Source organism: Chiloscyllium plagiosum, unplaced genomic scaffold, assembly GCF_037043375.1.
Source record: "Chiloscyllium plagiosum isolate Xiang-an unplaced genomic scaffold, Cpla_swu_hap1 HiC_scaffold_8, whole genome shotgun sequence".
Classification (NCBI taxonomy): Eukaryota; Metazoa; Chordata; class Chondrichthyes; order Orectolobiformes; family Hemiscylliidae; genus Chiloscyllium; species Chiloscyllium plagiosum.
In genome coordinates, this window is record NW_028270146.1 from 89,254,725 (window position 1) to 89,272,354 (window position 17,630).

The window sequence follows — 17,630 nt, forward strand, 5'->3', positions numbered from 1 at the left end:
CTATCTGAAAATTCATTTTCCACTATGATATGAAAAATAAACTAAACGGGCTGAAAAAGGTCAATGACGTGTGCCTTTCGTCAGAGCACTGGACTGAAAACTGTCAAGCAAACAAAGCTCAATGGTGGGAGATCATTCTAGTCCTTTTCAATGAGCACTCATGCCCACTGTCTGTAATACCCATGATTTGTTAAAAGTCTACTGCACCTCTTTATATTCAGAAAAAAAAATCAATTGCTGAGAAATAACAAACAATTTGAAACTTGTATGAACCATATCCAATAGCAATTAGACAGTTGGGAGAGAATGCTTAGAAGTTCTATGCAAAATAGTACACAAATAATTTTTAGAATAAAAGAGAGCCTCCAGTTCACACAGGCCACAGAAGTTGTATTGTTTAGTTCAGATTGAGACAGTGCCCTGGAGACCAAGAAACTATTGGTAGAGGCTGAAAACTATGGCTTTATGCTTTGCTGTGGTTATCAAGAGAAAACTGCTAGAAATTTGACAAGCTAGCTGACAGCACTTGGATGGAGAGAATAAGAGAGTTGATGCAAAGGTATAGCTGAGGGGCATCATCAAATGTTCAGAAACTGGCTTAATGTCATTAAGTTGTAGGGCTGAAGATGGATCCTCAGTGGACTTTGGAGTGGATGATGGGTGGGAATGGAATGCAGTTGTTAATGATGCGGTGGTGAATATAACATTAGCAAGAGTAAAACAATGTAACTGCAGCCTTACTAAATTGATCATAGAGGAGAAACTTGGAAGAAGTCTGGCTAATGAGCTTTATTGAAGGCTTTAGAGAAATTGAGGAAGGTCAGTGGATCAAATTAAGATCACTGCCCTGTTTTTGTTTCAGTGCTATAGGAGAGAGCAGAAACATGTTTGTTGGAATTCCAATGGACTTGCTGGATAGATGGTTATGAATCTGGCCTCGGACAACATTTTTAAAGTCTTGAAGAGGAAGATGAGGTAGGAGATAAAATAGTTTAAGATTTGCCTTTTGAAGAATAATCAGGAGTTGTTGGAATGGGCTTACGGGAACACAAACTGGATATGTCAGGTTTGAGTGTAGGTGAAAAACACTATAGAAATTGAAGACTGGCAATTTCTGGACCATGGTACAGAATGTAAGTAGATAGGAGGATTAGTTTATAAGTGGTAGGGACCAGAAGCAGCTGAATAAATAGTTGGAGAGTTTCACTTGTTAATCTTTTATAAACCATTATTAATAACCAACCATCAGTTGTGTCTAGAGATGGCGTCAGTTTTTGACATTTAAGCTGATCAGAACAGTTACTACCACAGTTATTATCTGTCAATGAGCGATGTTGTATTTCACTGGTAATATTTCTTTTTCTTTTGTTTTTAGGAGTTGTTCAGAGTTGCACCGTATGCCTGTAATGGAATACAAAGTGAACAATGAAGGAATTCCCTATGAGTTCAAATTGCCATTTAAGAATAGCAATAAGTGGCAGCGGGGAATTCCACCATCCCACAGCACTATTCAATCCCAGTCCCAGGTACAAAGTCAGTCTGTGAACAAGATGATATCCACATCCAGTAGCAGGGCTCAGCCACAAGAACGGAGCTGTGCTATACCACGTAGTGCTTCCAGTGATGGACGACCATTGGACACAAAGCGGTTTGTATTTTTCTTCCCCTAACTACAGCATTTATTGAATGCAAAGCTGTCTTTTAAGTTCATTGTCACTAGATTTCTATAAATGCGTATTGATAGGCACCAACATTTTTATTTTTATTTTTGTCAATTTATTTAAGTGTTTGACTCTCTTAAATTCTGATTTTACCACAACTGTATGCATATACTAATTTAAAGGGACTGATTTGTGTGTGACCTGTATAGGGACCTTCAAATTGCTGTGTAGACAATGTCATGATCACAGCTAATGTTGCCACTGAACAAGACAGATCCCAGACTGAAATCTGGCTTGGTAGCTTATATTTTTCTTGTTTAATGTTGTGGCCTTTCACTGAAATATTGGTATGCGTGCTGCAGATTTGGTTTAAACAAAACAGAAGTTTATAATAAAACATTAGCAACCAAGCTATTTGTATATAACACAATTTGAAAGATTTTGAAACATGGTAGAACAAATTCTTGTCTGGTCCAACATCAGCACTTTATGGTTTTAAAAAAAACACAGAGCATGCTCTTCTCTCACGTTCGACTAAACCATTTCAATTTTGAGAGCTTGATATCATCAAGGTGAGAAAGCAAAAATGAAGTGCAGTTTCTAGAAACCTGAAACTGAACTAGGAAATAGTAGGACTCCACAGCAAGCAATTGTCATTTCTAGAGAGTAAACAGGCAGGTTAAAATGTCAACTAACAGCAGGGTTATGGCTCACCACGCAAACTTGTTTCCTCCAGGGATGCTGGCTGACCGCTGTGCGTTTCCAGCTGTTTCTATTTTGGTTTTGTTGTGCAAGTTTACCTCCAAGAATTTGAGTTACACCAGAAATCACTTGTAATCTTCCCAAGCTACACTACTTAGCAAACTAAAATAATATAGTCCTGGAGAGAAATAATTATTTTAAATTAAAATGATACCAGAGTTGAGCCAAGTAGATCTATTCACCTTGAAACTGAGGCATAAGACCAGGAAATATAAAAACAAAGTGCATGGATGGGTAGCATTCGTGGCGAGAAACTCAGTTCAGCATGGAGACCTTTTACCAGAACTCTAAATCAGATCTGCTTCAGTTTTAGTAACTGCTAAAAGCAGAACCCCTTGGTAGGACAGAAATGTTCCGAGGCTGCTTGTGCCTGATTGCTGTTTCAAGAGTTATGAACATGCATGAAGAATGTTTACTCAAACACGTTTCTTGGTGACTGGCTGGGGCTGACAAAATTGGACTGAAGTCAGAGTTGCCCTTCCAGGAAAGAGAATTAAGGGAGAGTAAATCTGTGAAGATCACTCGGGACTAAGTCAGTTGTAAACACACTGTCTACTTTTGAATTATACAAGATGGCTCCTTTTCATTACCAAGTTATTACTGAAGTTCATGATACAATGAACAGAACTAAGTGCACAACGTAACTACATGTTGCGATGATTAGTTTTCACATGCATACATCCTAATTTTTTCAAAACATTTTTCTTCTGGAAATGCAAGTTTGTAAAAATTTCATATTAAATTCAGATGGGTGAAAATTTCACTACCGTTTACAAACAGTGAAGAAACAGCAATGATATTTCTTGACTCCCACAGGTCGTTATCTGCAGTGGACAGTTCTTATGTCTCAGTGTCATCTGTTGGCAGAAATCAGCACAATCGCAATTCACCCAGTAATCTGTCTTCCTCCAGTGATGTGGGATCTGGTGGTGGCACGCATCGAAGGCAGAAGTCCATCCCTGATGGGTAAGTTCCAACCAATTGTTTGGTATAGTTTGAAGCATTTGATGAACAGCTTGTCTTCAAGGCACATTAAAGAGCTGTGTTCAACTTGTACAAATTGAACTGTCGGTGCCCTGCTGAGCAAACTGAACAAGAGGCTGATATCTCAGACATCTGTTAACAGGTACTCATTTCCTGTTAATTGCAGGCACTGAAATTAGAATGAAACCAGGCAGAAAGAAACCGCATGCCTCTTAAACCAGATATCAGAAACAATTTTGCACCCTGAAAGCTTCAAAGGCATGGCCTTCACAGGCTGTGTAATTAAATGGCGAAAATAATGTTGCATTAAGATTTCCAAACATCTTGGTGCTTGTACGTACTTTTAGTCCACATACTTATTCACTGATCATACGTGATGCCAATTGAGTTATTGAAGCACAAAACTCAAGATTAAGTTGCTTTCTGTTTGGATAAGTACAGGGAGTCTTTGAACAAGCCTATCTCTCTCATTGGTATTATTGTTTTTTTTTCTGTCTTATTCTCACTATCACTCTTCTGTACTTCCACCCTTTCCCTTTTCCTTGCTCTCTATCCTTGCTCAGATCCTACACCAATTCTAGCATTTCACCATTTAGAAATGATCTTTTTTGGTCAGGAAGTGAAAGACTTCAGGTTTGCCTGTCATGAAGTAACAACAAAGCACTGAAGAAACTCAAATAAAAGCATGAACTCTGTTGTTTTTCTATCTCAGCAGATACTGCTGATCTACTAAGTTTATTGAGCATTTTCTGTCATGGTGGCGAAACTAAGCAAGTCTGGCAACATCTTCAAAAAAGAATCATATTGGACTTGAAACGTTAATGCTGTTTTTCTCATCGCAGATACTACCAAACCTGCTCAGTTTCTCCAGCACTTCGTTTTTATTCCCAATTTCCAGCATGCACAGTACTTTGCTTTTAATCTATTTCCTCCTTTAGCCCTTGAAGTTAATCTATTAATATCCATTTGAAATTTTAAGTACACTGCATATGAGCCATCAATCTTTGTGTTGTCAACAAATTTAGATGTGTAGGCTTTGTATTCCATTGTCTGAGTGATTAATAAATTTAATGATCAGTTGAAGACACTAGCACAGATATCTGTTGGACATCACGAGTCATGTCGTGCCAAATAGAGAAACTGCCCATATTCGCTACTGAGTCCTGCTGCTCATTCGATTCCCTAACCAGGTCAAAAAATTTGCTTTCAGTTCCATGAGCTTCAAGGCAATTTCGTGAAATTGCCAACAGTCTTTTTAAGGGACTTTGTGAAGCTCCAGAATACACTTGATATAAATATCATCCTTGGGCATTGACCTGTTCATTAGTTTAGTCAACTTTTCAAAATATTCTTTAAGTTTCATCAGGCATGTGATCTACCCATTACAAATTCATGCAAACATTCTCTGATTACCTGAAAATATTCTAGGTTCTCAGTCACAATAACATTAATTATAATTCTAGACTTGCAATAGATATTAGGCAAACTGATATATAATTGTTCAGTTTACTTCTCTCACCCTTCAATATAGTGTGACGTGCATCTTATTAATCTAAAGTATTCTCTCACCTCCGCTCTCTCAAGCTCTATTTTCTCTCTCACTCATTTGAAGAGTCACTGAAAAAGGTGAAAGTTAATAAAAACTAATCTTTTAATAGTAAACAGTAAATAACTCATGATGACTGTTGATTATACTTTCATAATGATTTTTTTCTTCCTTACAAATGGGGAAAAAGTCTCATCAAGGAATGCTTGTGCACTTATGGCATGTAATAACAGTTCATAAAATTAAACATAACTTAAAAATAGTAGTTATGGTTAAATAAAGCGAATGTGAAGAATTGACTACTAGTAAAATTGTTCTGAAATTTGTCATAATTGTGTTAATGTTTCTTTAGATTATTGATCCTACTAAGTTGGGATGCATGTCTGCCATGTATGAGTACCAAGCTATTCCAAGTCAGGTTTAAGATGCTTCCAATAGAACAGAGCTTTAGCTAAATTTCATAATAAGGTTTGGGTTGAATGTTATTAAAAATTGGTTTTGTTAATTCCAGTGAGTTTCACGGAGAATTTCTCTCTGTGAGCTCCAGCAAGTTATCTTGAGCAATTCTTCACTAACTGCATTGTATCATATGCTCACTAGTTGTGAAAATGCTCTCTGCTGCCAGCATCTTCCTGGATTCCCACCACCAGAGTCATTAAAAGGCCTTACTGTGCATTAGCAGCCAGGAATAGCACTTCACAGGAAACATAGTGGGAAGGAAATGAAAAATATGAGGACACATATGAGGCACTTCATTGGAAATACAAGATTGCATTTATAAATGTATTGCTGCTTTGTCATCAGCTGTCTGATCAACTGTAACTGCAACGACTAGAATTAAGCTATGGGTGCTACCTATCTTAAGCACTATACTATGTTAGAACACTATCTGAGTGCTACTCTTTCCATTAATATTATCTTGTCATTGTTGAATATGGAAGCATCACATGTCGTAAAACCTTCAAACAGTTGTTAATGTTAATTTTCCCTGTTGTTTAATAAAAGCAAAGAAGCAAACAAAATAGTTAGTTGCTTCTGGGACTAAACAGAGGCTGCTTGGCTTTTCATCAATAACAAACTTAGTCAATAAATGATGACTTCACCCCATTCCGATCTGTTGAAAGCAGCTGTCAATTAAGTCCTGTCTGGCTTTCTGTACCCAGTGCTACACAACTCTATCATGATGAAGGCGATGAAGGCGATGCACTTGACATGAGAGAAAAGTAGGCTCTTCAGCTCATCAAGTCTGCTCTACCATTCAAAAAGATCATGGCTGTGCTGATAATTTCCAACTCTACTTTCCTGCCTTTCCCCATAATCCTTGATTTCCTTCCTGAATAAAAATCTGTCTGTCTCAGCCTTGAATATACTTAGTGTAGAGGGCTGTTGAGGCTAGGTCATTAAAGAACTCAACGCATTGACTACCCTCTGAGAGAAAAATTTCCTCCCTGTGCAAGGTTCATGCGACACATCCATATGGAGTGTACCACAAAGCTGCTTCCAAACTAATCCAAGCATCAAACTCTCATCTTCAGGAGACCTATCATCTACTTCACAATGGCCCTGGTGAAAGAATGGGCTGCATTGTATATACGGACTGTCTCAGTTGAGGAGTTCTGTAATGAAGTCAAATGATTAGAGAGTAACCCCCAGCAAAACACTTTTTAAGGCATGTAGCCTTTTGAATGAATCAGGAACCTGTACGTTATCTGGGATGTAGGCATAATGACAACTTCCAGGATACCTGGCACTGACCTCACAGATATTGTCCTGATGATCACAGATGACTGGTACATTGACTGAACAAAACCCATTTTCAAATGAATAAATCACGATGATATGATATGGCCCCCTCAATGCATTTGTGTACAGCTTTTTGTGCTCAGACCCGAGGGAAGTCACATGTGGGAAATTCCTTTGCCCTGGCTGCAGCTCTGACCTCGTCAGGGGAAAATGAGATGAAGCGGTGTGACCGTGCTCAATTTGCATTGGTAACAGCTTTAATACATTTTTGGGTGAAGGTTTGAGGGATCCTACATAGATCCCCAGTGGATCTTTTGGATACAACCAATTTGATAACAATTTAGTTCAGCTGTCAACTTGTTGGCCACCATTACAAGATGGTCACCCATCCCTAATCCAGGCGATGATGCATGCCTGTTGTGGTGTTTGTGGTAGCACTGCACCTTGCTCACCTGGAGAAAATTATATTGAGGACAATATCTCTGGGCTTCCTATGTCTTGTCCACACCCTCAGGGGATTTCAGCTGCAACTTCATGTTGAGCATCTTAGGCAGCTGCTGGCCCTGGATTTTCTGACACATATGTTTCTCCCCCATCTCTCTGCACGTTCGTTGTGTAGCAGTCACAACAATGTTAATACGTGTCATGGCTAGATCCATTGTCACAGTTACAGTAAACTATATAGGGAATATAAGAAACAAAACCAGTCTCGAGTGAGCAGTTAGCAGTCACAGCACATAGAAATGATAGTTTACTGGTGTCCTCAGTGCAGTGGGACATGGAGGACTCCAACAAGAAGGGAAATTGGCAACTTTTTTCTGATATATGTCATGCAAGTACAGAAGGAGATTGCATGTCTGGTGGGTTTACTGGTATCTTGTCCCCCATATTCACCATCCCGCCTCTGCCTGGAAAAAAAACTGCATTGTATACAAGATGATATTGTCAAAAGTTACAGTTCAAGGTGAGAGGAAATAATTTTTACAATTTTGCACAGCCTGTGAGACCATAGATTGGCTTTATGAATTTAGCCTATAAGTAACACTTCTAAGGTGGCCTGTGCTTACTGCTGCTTCACACAGATGACTGTGATCAATTAGTAATGGCCGACGATATGGTCAAGATTTGTTTATGACCAGAATTTGGATTCCTCACAGTTGGACACTGTCTGCATTGAGATAGTGCAGATGACATAAGCTTATACGGTGAAAATGAATGACTAATGTAATTGCTTTTTGAAGGGCTTCACATCATTCATAAGCACACTCCAATTACTAGGACAGACAAAATACTTACGTTATGTCGTCCCAGTTATTTTTCATTTCAATTGCACACTTGTGATTTCGAAGAGAATGGAAGGAGCAGTTCACAGTGGGAGTTATAGGCTGAGCTTGTCAATCGGAGTGACGCCAAACCTTCGTGTTCCTTTTATACCTGGGGTCAGGGTGTCCAGAACTAGAGGGCATAGGTTTAGGGTGAGAGGGGAAAGATATAAGAGACCTAAGGGCAACTTTTTCCCACACAGGATGGTACGTGTATGAAATAGGCTGCCAGAGGAAGTGGTGGAGGCAGGTACAATTGCAACATTTAAGAGGCATTTGGATAGGTATATGAATAGGAAGGGTTTGGAGGGATGTGGGCCGGGTGCTGGCAGGTGGGACTAGATTGGGTTGGGATATCTGGTCGGCATGGAAGAGTTGGACTGAAGGGTCTGTTTCCATGTTGTACATCTCTGTGACTCTATGAATCTATGACCCCAGCTGGTTTGATCTTCCACACATTCCCACCTTTTCTTCCTGAGCCTGAGGCCTACAAGTTAGATATATCAGCCATTGTGATTCTGCCCTTTCCACCAAAGCCAGAGAAGTGGTGTCTGTCAATGATTTCCACTCCCTCCAAACCAAAAGAGTGATCTGTACTTTCTCATGCTCTATCGTCCCCCATCCATATGTGCACTGATCCCTGCCTGCTCCTCTAATTCCCATAGTAGATTCCCCATATTGTGCCCCATGGTAGAAACTCCTTACTTTCAGTGAACAGGCCCTCAGGAATGATAGTGTGTCCCTTCCCCCAACTGACTTGGAAGAACAATCCCAAATAATGACTGACCAATCTCCCGACAGGTATTTGTGCAACTCCACAGACTTATTGATATCTACACATTGCCACACTCCTTGAATGCTGAACACCCCAAGTGACCAACTGATTGTGTCCATGTTCTGGACTGAGATTGGACAAATTCTTGACTGAGAATCCTCTTTTGTTTGATTGAGAACTGCTTCCCTTAGACTTGAATCATGGCCATTTAGTTGAAGTACATTCAGAATATTTGTCACATAAGCTGCTGGCACATATTGCAGAGGTGGTATTGACGTAGCATGGTGCTGTACACAAAACGTTTTCCCTCTTGACTGATCTGCTGTGTCTGACATAAAGACTAGACAAGCTAAAGTACTGTGAAGCTACTGTGGGGTGGCACAATGGCTCAGTGGTTAGCACTGCAGCCTCACAGCACCAGGAACTGGGTTCGATTCCACCCTCTGGCGACTGTTCATCCCGTGTCTGCATGAGTTTCCTCCAGGTGGTCCAGTTTCCTCCCACAATCCAAAGATGTGCACGTTAGGTGGAGTGGCCATGTGAAATTGCCCATAGTGCTATGTGCATTAGTCGGGGGAATGTAGAGAAATAAGGGAATGGATCTGGGTGGGTTACTCTTTGGAATGTTGGTGTGGACTGTTGGGCCAAAGGGCCTGTTTCTAAACTTTAGGGATTCTAAGTATATGTTCTGAATAATATGGAATTAATTGTCCAAAAATGCAAGGTATAAAGTGAGTGAACATGAAGAGAGCAAGCTAAAAACCAGCTTCATCCAGCTTGATGGGTGCCTGTCCCTGTCAGCTGGGTGACTTGATAATATTGCAATGAAAGGTGTCAGTGACTTAAAGTGCAGTTTTGAATTATATTATAAGTGAACAAGATATCCTATGATAGTGTAATGAGGCTGGTGGGTGTCTGATGCACACTTCTATGGATGGGGGGAGTGCCCTAAGATGTTGGAGAATACTGACCAAGATGGATTACTGGAGACTCATTCAGTGAGCTGCAGTATGGAGCTGCTTGGGTGTTCCTGTCTGCCTAGTTTGTCACTCTCTAGTTTTTCCCCACTCTTTGTAAAATAGCAACTTGCTATGAGGCAAGATTAGGTGGTGATGAGATGTTAATACATGTAACTAGGCTACTCACGTTATTCTCACCTATTAAAAATCTGGGTGGAAAATCAGACATTTTTTCCCCCTTGATGTTAAGCATCACATTTTTTTCTGATTTGTTTTGTGCATTTTTCCAGCTCACTCACCATTGTCTGCATCTTTCATGGACAGAGAAGATTTTGCCCATTGACTTTATTTTGCCCTACCTGTTACACAATATAAATAGTCTCTAGTCATCCTTACCACCGTGGCTTCCCATTTACAATGGGAAGATAGGCCAAACTTCAGTTTAATGTGATCAATTGGAAAGTATCTTTTATTTTCCATCTTGGTCTGTTTGATTATCTCTTCAACTCTATGATTAATTGTCCAAGCTGAAATTAGAGATTGTGTGAATACCAAATTTCATTTGAGGAACGGTTTCCACAGAGCACCAGATGTTTCGGAATTAATTTTTACTTTTCGACAAAAACTGTAAATTAGTGATGGTTTATGGCCACGTCTCTACCCTTGATTTTGTATTGTGTTTTTTGCCTTGGGTTCTTGCCATATCTAATTGAAGCCATTTGACCCAGACTGCCCAGAGTCACTTCATTTGAGTCTACGTATGGAATAGAAACCTTAGACTTGATTAGCCAGAGTTTAATTTGCACACAGATCCAGAGATGGAATGAGGGAACTCATAGCATTGGTCAGGTTCAATCTCTGCCCTTCTTAAGATTCATGTGACCAAATCATGGACAAAAAACAATCCTCCAGTCTATCAAGCCTGTCCCAAAGAACTACAATGACTAGTGCATCAAAACGTACACACATCCCACCTATTCTGAAAGTTATGCAACCTCCTGGGAGAAGCCAAAACACTATAATCTAGTCTGGTGACAGAGGTGGGATTAGTTGTGAGAAAGTGTGGAAACATGTTTCTGAATGTTTAAATCTAGTAAATATCACTTGGGAACTGTTTCATGTCATCCGACACCCCTCTTTTTATATCAGATGGTCACCATCGCAGCCAGAAATAGGTGCAAATCGCGCTTGAAGGAATTTAGCAAATCAGCATCTGCCACACCAATCAGCAAACTGTTCAATGGGCCCACTGTTTTATGTTGAAAACCAATATCTGATATCTAACCCAGTTCTGACCTTGCATAACTTTAAATTATAATCCTTAGTTCTCCCTAGCATGTTTAATTGAAACAAACTGTTGATTGAACTCACCCTTTTCTCAGCATCTTTTTGGACACATGCACATTGGTCAAAGTAACATTGCTGCTCTGATAACAACTGATATTTGTTTCTAAGACAGAAATGTCTCTTTCCTATTTCTAATCCCAGATAAATTTATTCATTGAGATATATGACAAATGGTGTCTAAACATTAGTAATCATTGCAGAATTTATCAATGAGCTGCATTGCCACAAAGCTGTAGGAAAAATCTGGTCGAATGAATAATATGTTGTATTGAGATTCTTTACATAAATAACTACATTGACCTTCCAAGCAATTCTTGTATTTTATCAATGGAAATATGCCATTTTCAAACCTAGTAGCCTATTCAATTAATGAAAAGGGATCAGTTCAGATGTTTTCACCTAAATGTTCTAATGTACACAGCATGATTTCCTTTTCAAAATATGTTGAATTTTCTGCATAATTATACCATTACACAATAATTTGCTTCATATATATTTTAAATGTGAGGTGAATTTGAACTTTTATACAATATCTAGAATGAAAAATAGCCTTGATTATAAAGCAAGAAATATTTCTCATGACTTTTGTCCTCTTCACTCTACCAAAAATCTGAAGTAGTTTTAAGCTTCTCTGTCTGAGAGACCCTCTGCAAAGACTGATGCATGCCTCACAGCAACTGTTCATAATTCAGGGCAAAAAAAAGGATCTTAACAGTCTCTTCATTTTGATAACCATGATCAAGTCAAACATTTATTTAAAAAACAGCAGCAAAAGTAATGTGCTTGTCAGTCAAATAATGTCAAAAATGGTGCTCATCTTGACAACCTTGTTGTCATGACTTACCTGGAAGGATTGCGCTGATAATGACGCTGCACTGTTCCAAAAACTGCCATAAAATCCCAATATGACCACCAAAACGATCAATTTGCCTGCCTGACTGCTCAGGACAAAAGCAACTCATCCCTGGTTTTGTCAGTAACAGAAACAAAACCTATTTATTGTAATACTTACTTTCATTTTAATTGCTCTTGTTAAAGTTATTTCTAATCTGGTGCAATATAAACTCTACACCCCTCAAAACCCAAATACACACAGAATCATAATTAAGAAAGAGAAAAGACAAGCCATTTAACACATATACTATGGGTCATAAAATAAGGTAGACAGGGTAAACAACTTGAAGATCAAATGTGCAGAGCACAATGTGAAAATTTATTTTCTCTCAGTACTTTTAATTTTTAATTGAATTTTAAGGTGGTGGTTGTTTGTGATGGATGAATGGGTGGATTTTGGCCTTTTCCTGGAATTCTTTCTTTTAAATGTTCTTGTTTTTTATGGTTTTTTTATTACATTGGGAAGTTGGAATAGAATAGGATAGAATAGGATATCCTTCATTGTCACGTGTACTCCACTACAGAAGTACAAGAGTACAGCGAAAAGTTTTTACAATGGCTGCCTCTAATGGCGCCATCTTAGGTACAAGTACCTAGATACAAATAATCTGATACAAAAGAGGATTAAAAGGAAAAATAGTAGCATTATTTAGTGTCTAAAAGAATAAGTTAAGTAAGATAGTTATAACATAGTTAAAGGATTGACTTTGCAGTCTGGTAAAGAATTTCAGGTTGACATTACACTAGTCCACCCGCACCAAGCACCAGTTCAACACTGTTCCGCTCCACTCCAAGCCTCCAGTCCACTCCACACTGGCACTCAGCTGCACCAAGGTAAGTTGCGCAGCTCCGGGACTCTGAACTTCTCGCAGATCTCTCCAGGTCTCATTTCCCCTCGAACTGCTCCAGAGTCAGTTCCTTACACACCTCTCCAGGACACGTTTCCCCTCGAGTTGCTCTGGGTCACGCTTCGCGTACTGCTGCTTCCAGGCAAATGAGAGAGAGAGAGAGATGGATGCTTTCAGTTTGTAGGTTCTGGAAATTTCTTTCCTTTGCACTGCTACCTGTGACTACTTAACATTCTATATCTCAACCAACTTTGAAGGCTGGTGTGGCAGAATTTCCTGAACACACAAGTTTCTGTGTGCTGCTCAGACTCAAATACTCTCTTTCACTGCTCCAAACTGAACAGTGTTGCACAGCTCAGCAATATGCAAACACTTGGTTTTCAAGTTGCAAAACTCTCCTGTTTTTTTTTCAGCCGAATCAGTCAAACTTTCATTCCAATACATAGTCCCAAAAAAAACTTTCTTTCCAATGTATAGTTCCAAAAAGAAAACATGTGTCATAGAGTCATAGAATCCTCCAGCATAGAGACAGGCCCTTTGGCCTAAAGTGGTCCATGCTGATCAAAACGTCCATCCACACAAACCCCATTTCCTGCACATAGCCCATATCCTTCTAATCCTTTCCTATCCATGTGGTCTCTACACTTCATAGATCTGGATTCCTCTTCAATCTCATGGTGTAAAGAAATATCGTGAACTAATTTTAAGCCTCCAGAGTATGCTAGTGCATACATATGGGATTCTTTGATAGGCTGTCATTTTAAATTTTTCAGTAAAATAGACGTCGTTTAATTCCCGGATTCCATATCGAGAGATCATTTTGTTATGGTGATCAACTGTTTTTAAAATGCTGTGCTTAGGCAAGATCAAATTCCAGAAAAGTCTATAGTTGAAAGATCGTCAATGTAAAATCATTCAAATCTAAAAAGGTACAAGCAATTTAGAAGAAAAGAAGCCAAAAAAAAGCTTCCATGTTCTATGTTTTACGAGCGGAAAGCTATTCTGGTGCAGCAAACAGGATCTTTATTCTTACTGAACAAACCAAAGCTGGTAGGAGCTTTGCAGTCTGTCTAGTAATCAGATCCCAAATCACCATGTCTGTTTCACATTTAGGACAATGTCAGGATAGGGTGACCATGTTGCTTGTAATTTCAATGATTTTGGAATATTTCATTCACAATGCTTTTTACAAAACGTTGTGATTTGTCCAGTGAAGGTTAGGGGATAAAACCAACTTAGAAGCATATGAATCAGGCATGTGTAGGTTAGGTGCATTAGTGAGGGGTAAATGTAGAGTAATAGGATAGGGGAATGTGTCTGGGTGGGTTGCTGTTCAGAGGGTTGGTGTGGACGTGTTGTGCCTAATGGCCTATTTCCACACGTAGGGGTTCTATGATTATCAAATGTATATGTTTATGTTGATGATACTCGCTTGTTTTATTAAATTTGATGAATATGTTAGGTTTTAGTGGAAATTAACAAACTCATTTCATAAAGGATATCAACAATACTTGAAATATGGAGCAAATGCTAGAGAATTTACTAATGCACTGATCCTTCTAGGATTATTAGACAACTTTCATTTAAACTGAATAATTTTTGTTATCCAGAGATGTACTTAATCCTGGCACAAGGGAAATTCAGTTCCATTTTATTCCTTGTTCACACATTGTAATGCATGCATGAGACTTGGCAGTGATTAACTGATACAATGAGTGTCACAGAATACATGTCTGCAAAGGGTGCATGATAAGTAAGGTTAAACCTACTTCCAGCATGTCACTAGATTTGGTGTAGTATGCTGGTTATGTTTCTCCACCACCCTGAGAGCACTGAGATCAACTGATCATCTGATTAATGTTTCTCCCCACTTAATATAACCACAGACTCATGGTTCATATTGAGGTGTTTGCAGTGAGGTGTTGTCAATGCAGACCTCAGTCATAGTCACATGAGTTTGCATAACAAATGTTGTTAATACTGAAAAGTTCTGTTGTTTACAAAGTTTTGTAAAAAGCATTGTTTGAATGAAACGTTCCAAAATCATTGAAATTACAAGCAACATGGTTACCCTATCCTGATATTGTTCTAAATGTGAAACAGACATGGTGATTTGGGATCTGATTACTAGACAGACTGCAATGCTCCTACTGGCTTTGGTTTGTTCAGTAAGAATAAAGAACTTGTTTGTTGTTTCTATTGCTTAAGCAAATTAATCTGCTAAATAAGAAACTTGGGCCATTTTATATGCTTGTCAAAAATAACACGACTGAAATTTGAATCTTTTTTGACAAGCCCACAAAATCGTCTGCTCCATTACTTTGAAAGCTGTTTACTTATTACACTAATTACCTGGCTGTGAGATTTGGTTTTTTCCCTGGAAGTAATAATTATGTTTCTTAATTTCAATTGTCAGATTTGGTATTAATCGGCGGTCCCCTGGGTCAGTTGATCGTCTGAGCTTTAATGATGGTGGCGGGAGTGGTAAATCCACACCTATCTGGCAAAGAAGTGAAGATAGCAGCATGGAGAAAACCACAGCCGGTTTGTATGGTGTTGAATTTATGCTGAATCAGACTTTAGATAAGTGTAAATCACTTATCAATTAAGAAGTGTCAGTCATTCCAAATTATTTGCTATATGCTTTATGTAACTAATTACTTTGTGATTATACTGACATACATTCTTCAAATTTAAATACAGATCTCTTAGTTCTATTCCAGACTTGCTCAAATCATCCTAATATGTTTTAGCATAGCTGGTTTTAGAATTGTTTTGGTTCAACTGCAGTGACAAATGTAATAGAGATGTTCCTGGAATTTCTTTTTTCATAAAGTTATGCAAATTTGCAGCAGTAATGGAAGACAAATGACCTTCACATCTTTAGTTTGTTTGGTCTTCTCAAATTTATGACTTCGCACTTGGTTAAAATGAACAGCATTTGCCACTCATTGACCCACCAACTTAGTCCATTGAAATTTTCTTACAGTTCACAACATTATTCCTTAATATCACAGCCAACATATCACCTAACACGATAAATGCCTGCAAACTCTTCGGAGGGTTGGTGTGGACTTGTTGGGCCTAATGGTCTGTTTCCACACTGCAGGGATTCTATGAAATTCGATGAAATGAATACCAAGTTAAAGCACAAGGAATTTCCCAAAAGATTCATACTAAAACTGAGAATAAGAACTTTTTTTTTTGCATGCCTCATTCCATGCTTTCAACATCACTTAGACAATATGAACATTTATCTAACAGTTTAAAGACAGAAAATACTAAAAATATACAGCACCAAGTTTTAAAAAGCTAATATTTTGATTATAAATAACGTTTTTGGCAAATGCACAGAAAGGGAATGAACCAAACTGGAACTGGAAATCACAGTAAGTCAATTAGCTGATCACTGCAATCAAGAAACTATGAACATAATGTACTTAATCAAAGAGTAGACAGGAGAAGATGACAAATCCTAAATATTTGTTTCAAAAAAATTAATTGGTTGGAAATGTTCAACAGGTTGTCAGCACCATAGGCTAAAGACAGGTGAATGTTTTAAGGCGGTTTCAAATGCCTTTGGTAATTTTGCCAGAAAATTTATATCAATTGATTCAATAAAACATAACCTGATATGTTTCTTTCCACTTCCATGGTAAAGACTTAAAACCACAGCCTTTATTTGCAAAAATAGAGAATAGGATTTTTTGATTTTTAAAAAAAAGCATAATGAAATTACTGAGCTTATTTCCACGAAGTAATAATTTTGGATCGTAGTTACCAACTGAATTGAATGTTTGAATTCATTTTGGAAGTGAATATCATGTTTTTTCTTATTTTAATTTTTTTTGTGAATGGCTGCATTAAGAAGTTTAGTGATATAAAGCTCCAAAGGGAACTGAGTCAATGAGTGTAAACTCCTGTCCAAAACTGCAGCAGGTCATGGTACTTCGTTTAAATAATGCTATTGTATTTCGATTCAAAGAAGTCCCAGTAATCTATTCTGCTTATGAATAGTCTATACATCTTATGTTCATTATATCTGCTCTGTTGCTGCTTTATTCTTCAACTTCTATAAAGTATTGGATTTTTCCTGAACTAGTTCTTTCTCTCCACTTTTACTCAATGTTCCTGTGTGTCTCCCAGCTACAACCACACGATTTACCTCACTTACCACATGTATAACCCACATTGTGACATTTCCAGTGTTTCCCCTTCAAGCTAGACATTTTTATTTGTAACCACTTGTATAGCTGCCATGAAAATCTATTAATAAGAGATAATAATTGCCAGTGTTGCTCTTTTTCATTCAATTGTTCACGTTTATTTGCCAGAAAATACTCCTACATCTCATCATGTCAGCTGTCCATTTATTCATGCCACAGTAATTTGATTGTTAATTGAGATGTTCAAAATTCAATGATATTTAAAATTATTTATTAGATGTAACTAGGCATTGGGAAGCTTTGGCTGTTCCATGAAAGAAAAAACAATATTGGACTGAAAATAAAGTAATTTTATTTATGTCTCCACAGATACTGCCAGGTCTGCTAAGTGTTTCATGCACTTACTGTTTTTATTTCTGATATTCAGCATCTGTAGTATTTTATTTTTACTGCAGTAAGCAAAGACTGAATTTGTTTGGTGTGCTTGTACAAATGAAATGGTGCCCTGTTGATAATGTTACTTGACTAATAACCCACATTTCCAGGCTGATGTTCTGGAGATTGAGTTCAAATTCCAACATGGTTCTGATAAAATTGAATTAGTTAATAAATCTGGAACATAA

General features: G+C 38.1%; 1 protein-coding gene across 10 annotated transcripts in view; it reads left to right on the forward strand.

Moving 5' to 3' along the window:
* The window catches only part of sipa1l1 (signal-induced proliferation-associated 1 like 1), a 415,651-nt gene that overhangs the window by 339,498 nt on the left and 58,523 nt on the right, over window positions 1–17,630 (forward strand). For all 10 annotated transcript variants that reach the window (XM_087990088.1, XM_043698149.2, XM_043698153.2 and 7 more), the window contains 3 exons: window positions 1,376–1,648; window positions 3,240–3,389; window positions 15,258–15,385. In XM_087990088.1, coding sequence (XP_087846214.1) covers window positions 1,376–1,648; window positions 3,240–3,389; window positions 15,258–15,385 — 551 coding nt within the window. The remainder of the gene's footprint in view (window positions 1–1,375; window positions 1,649–3,239; window positions 3,390–15,257; window positions 15,386–17,630) is intronic.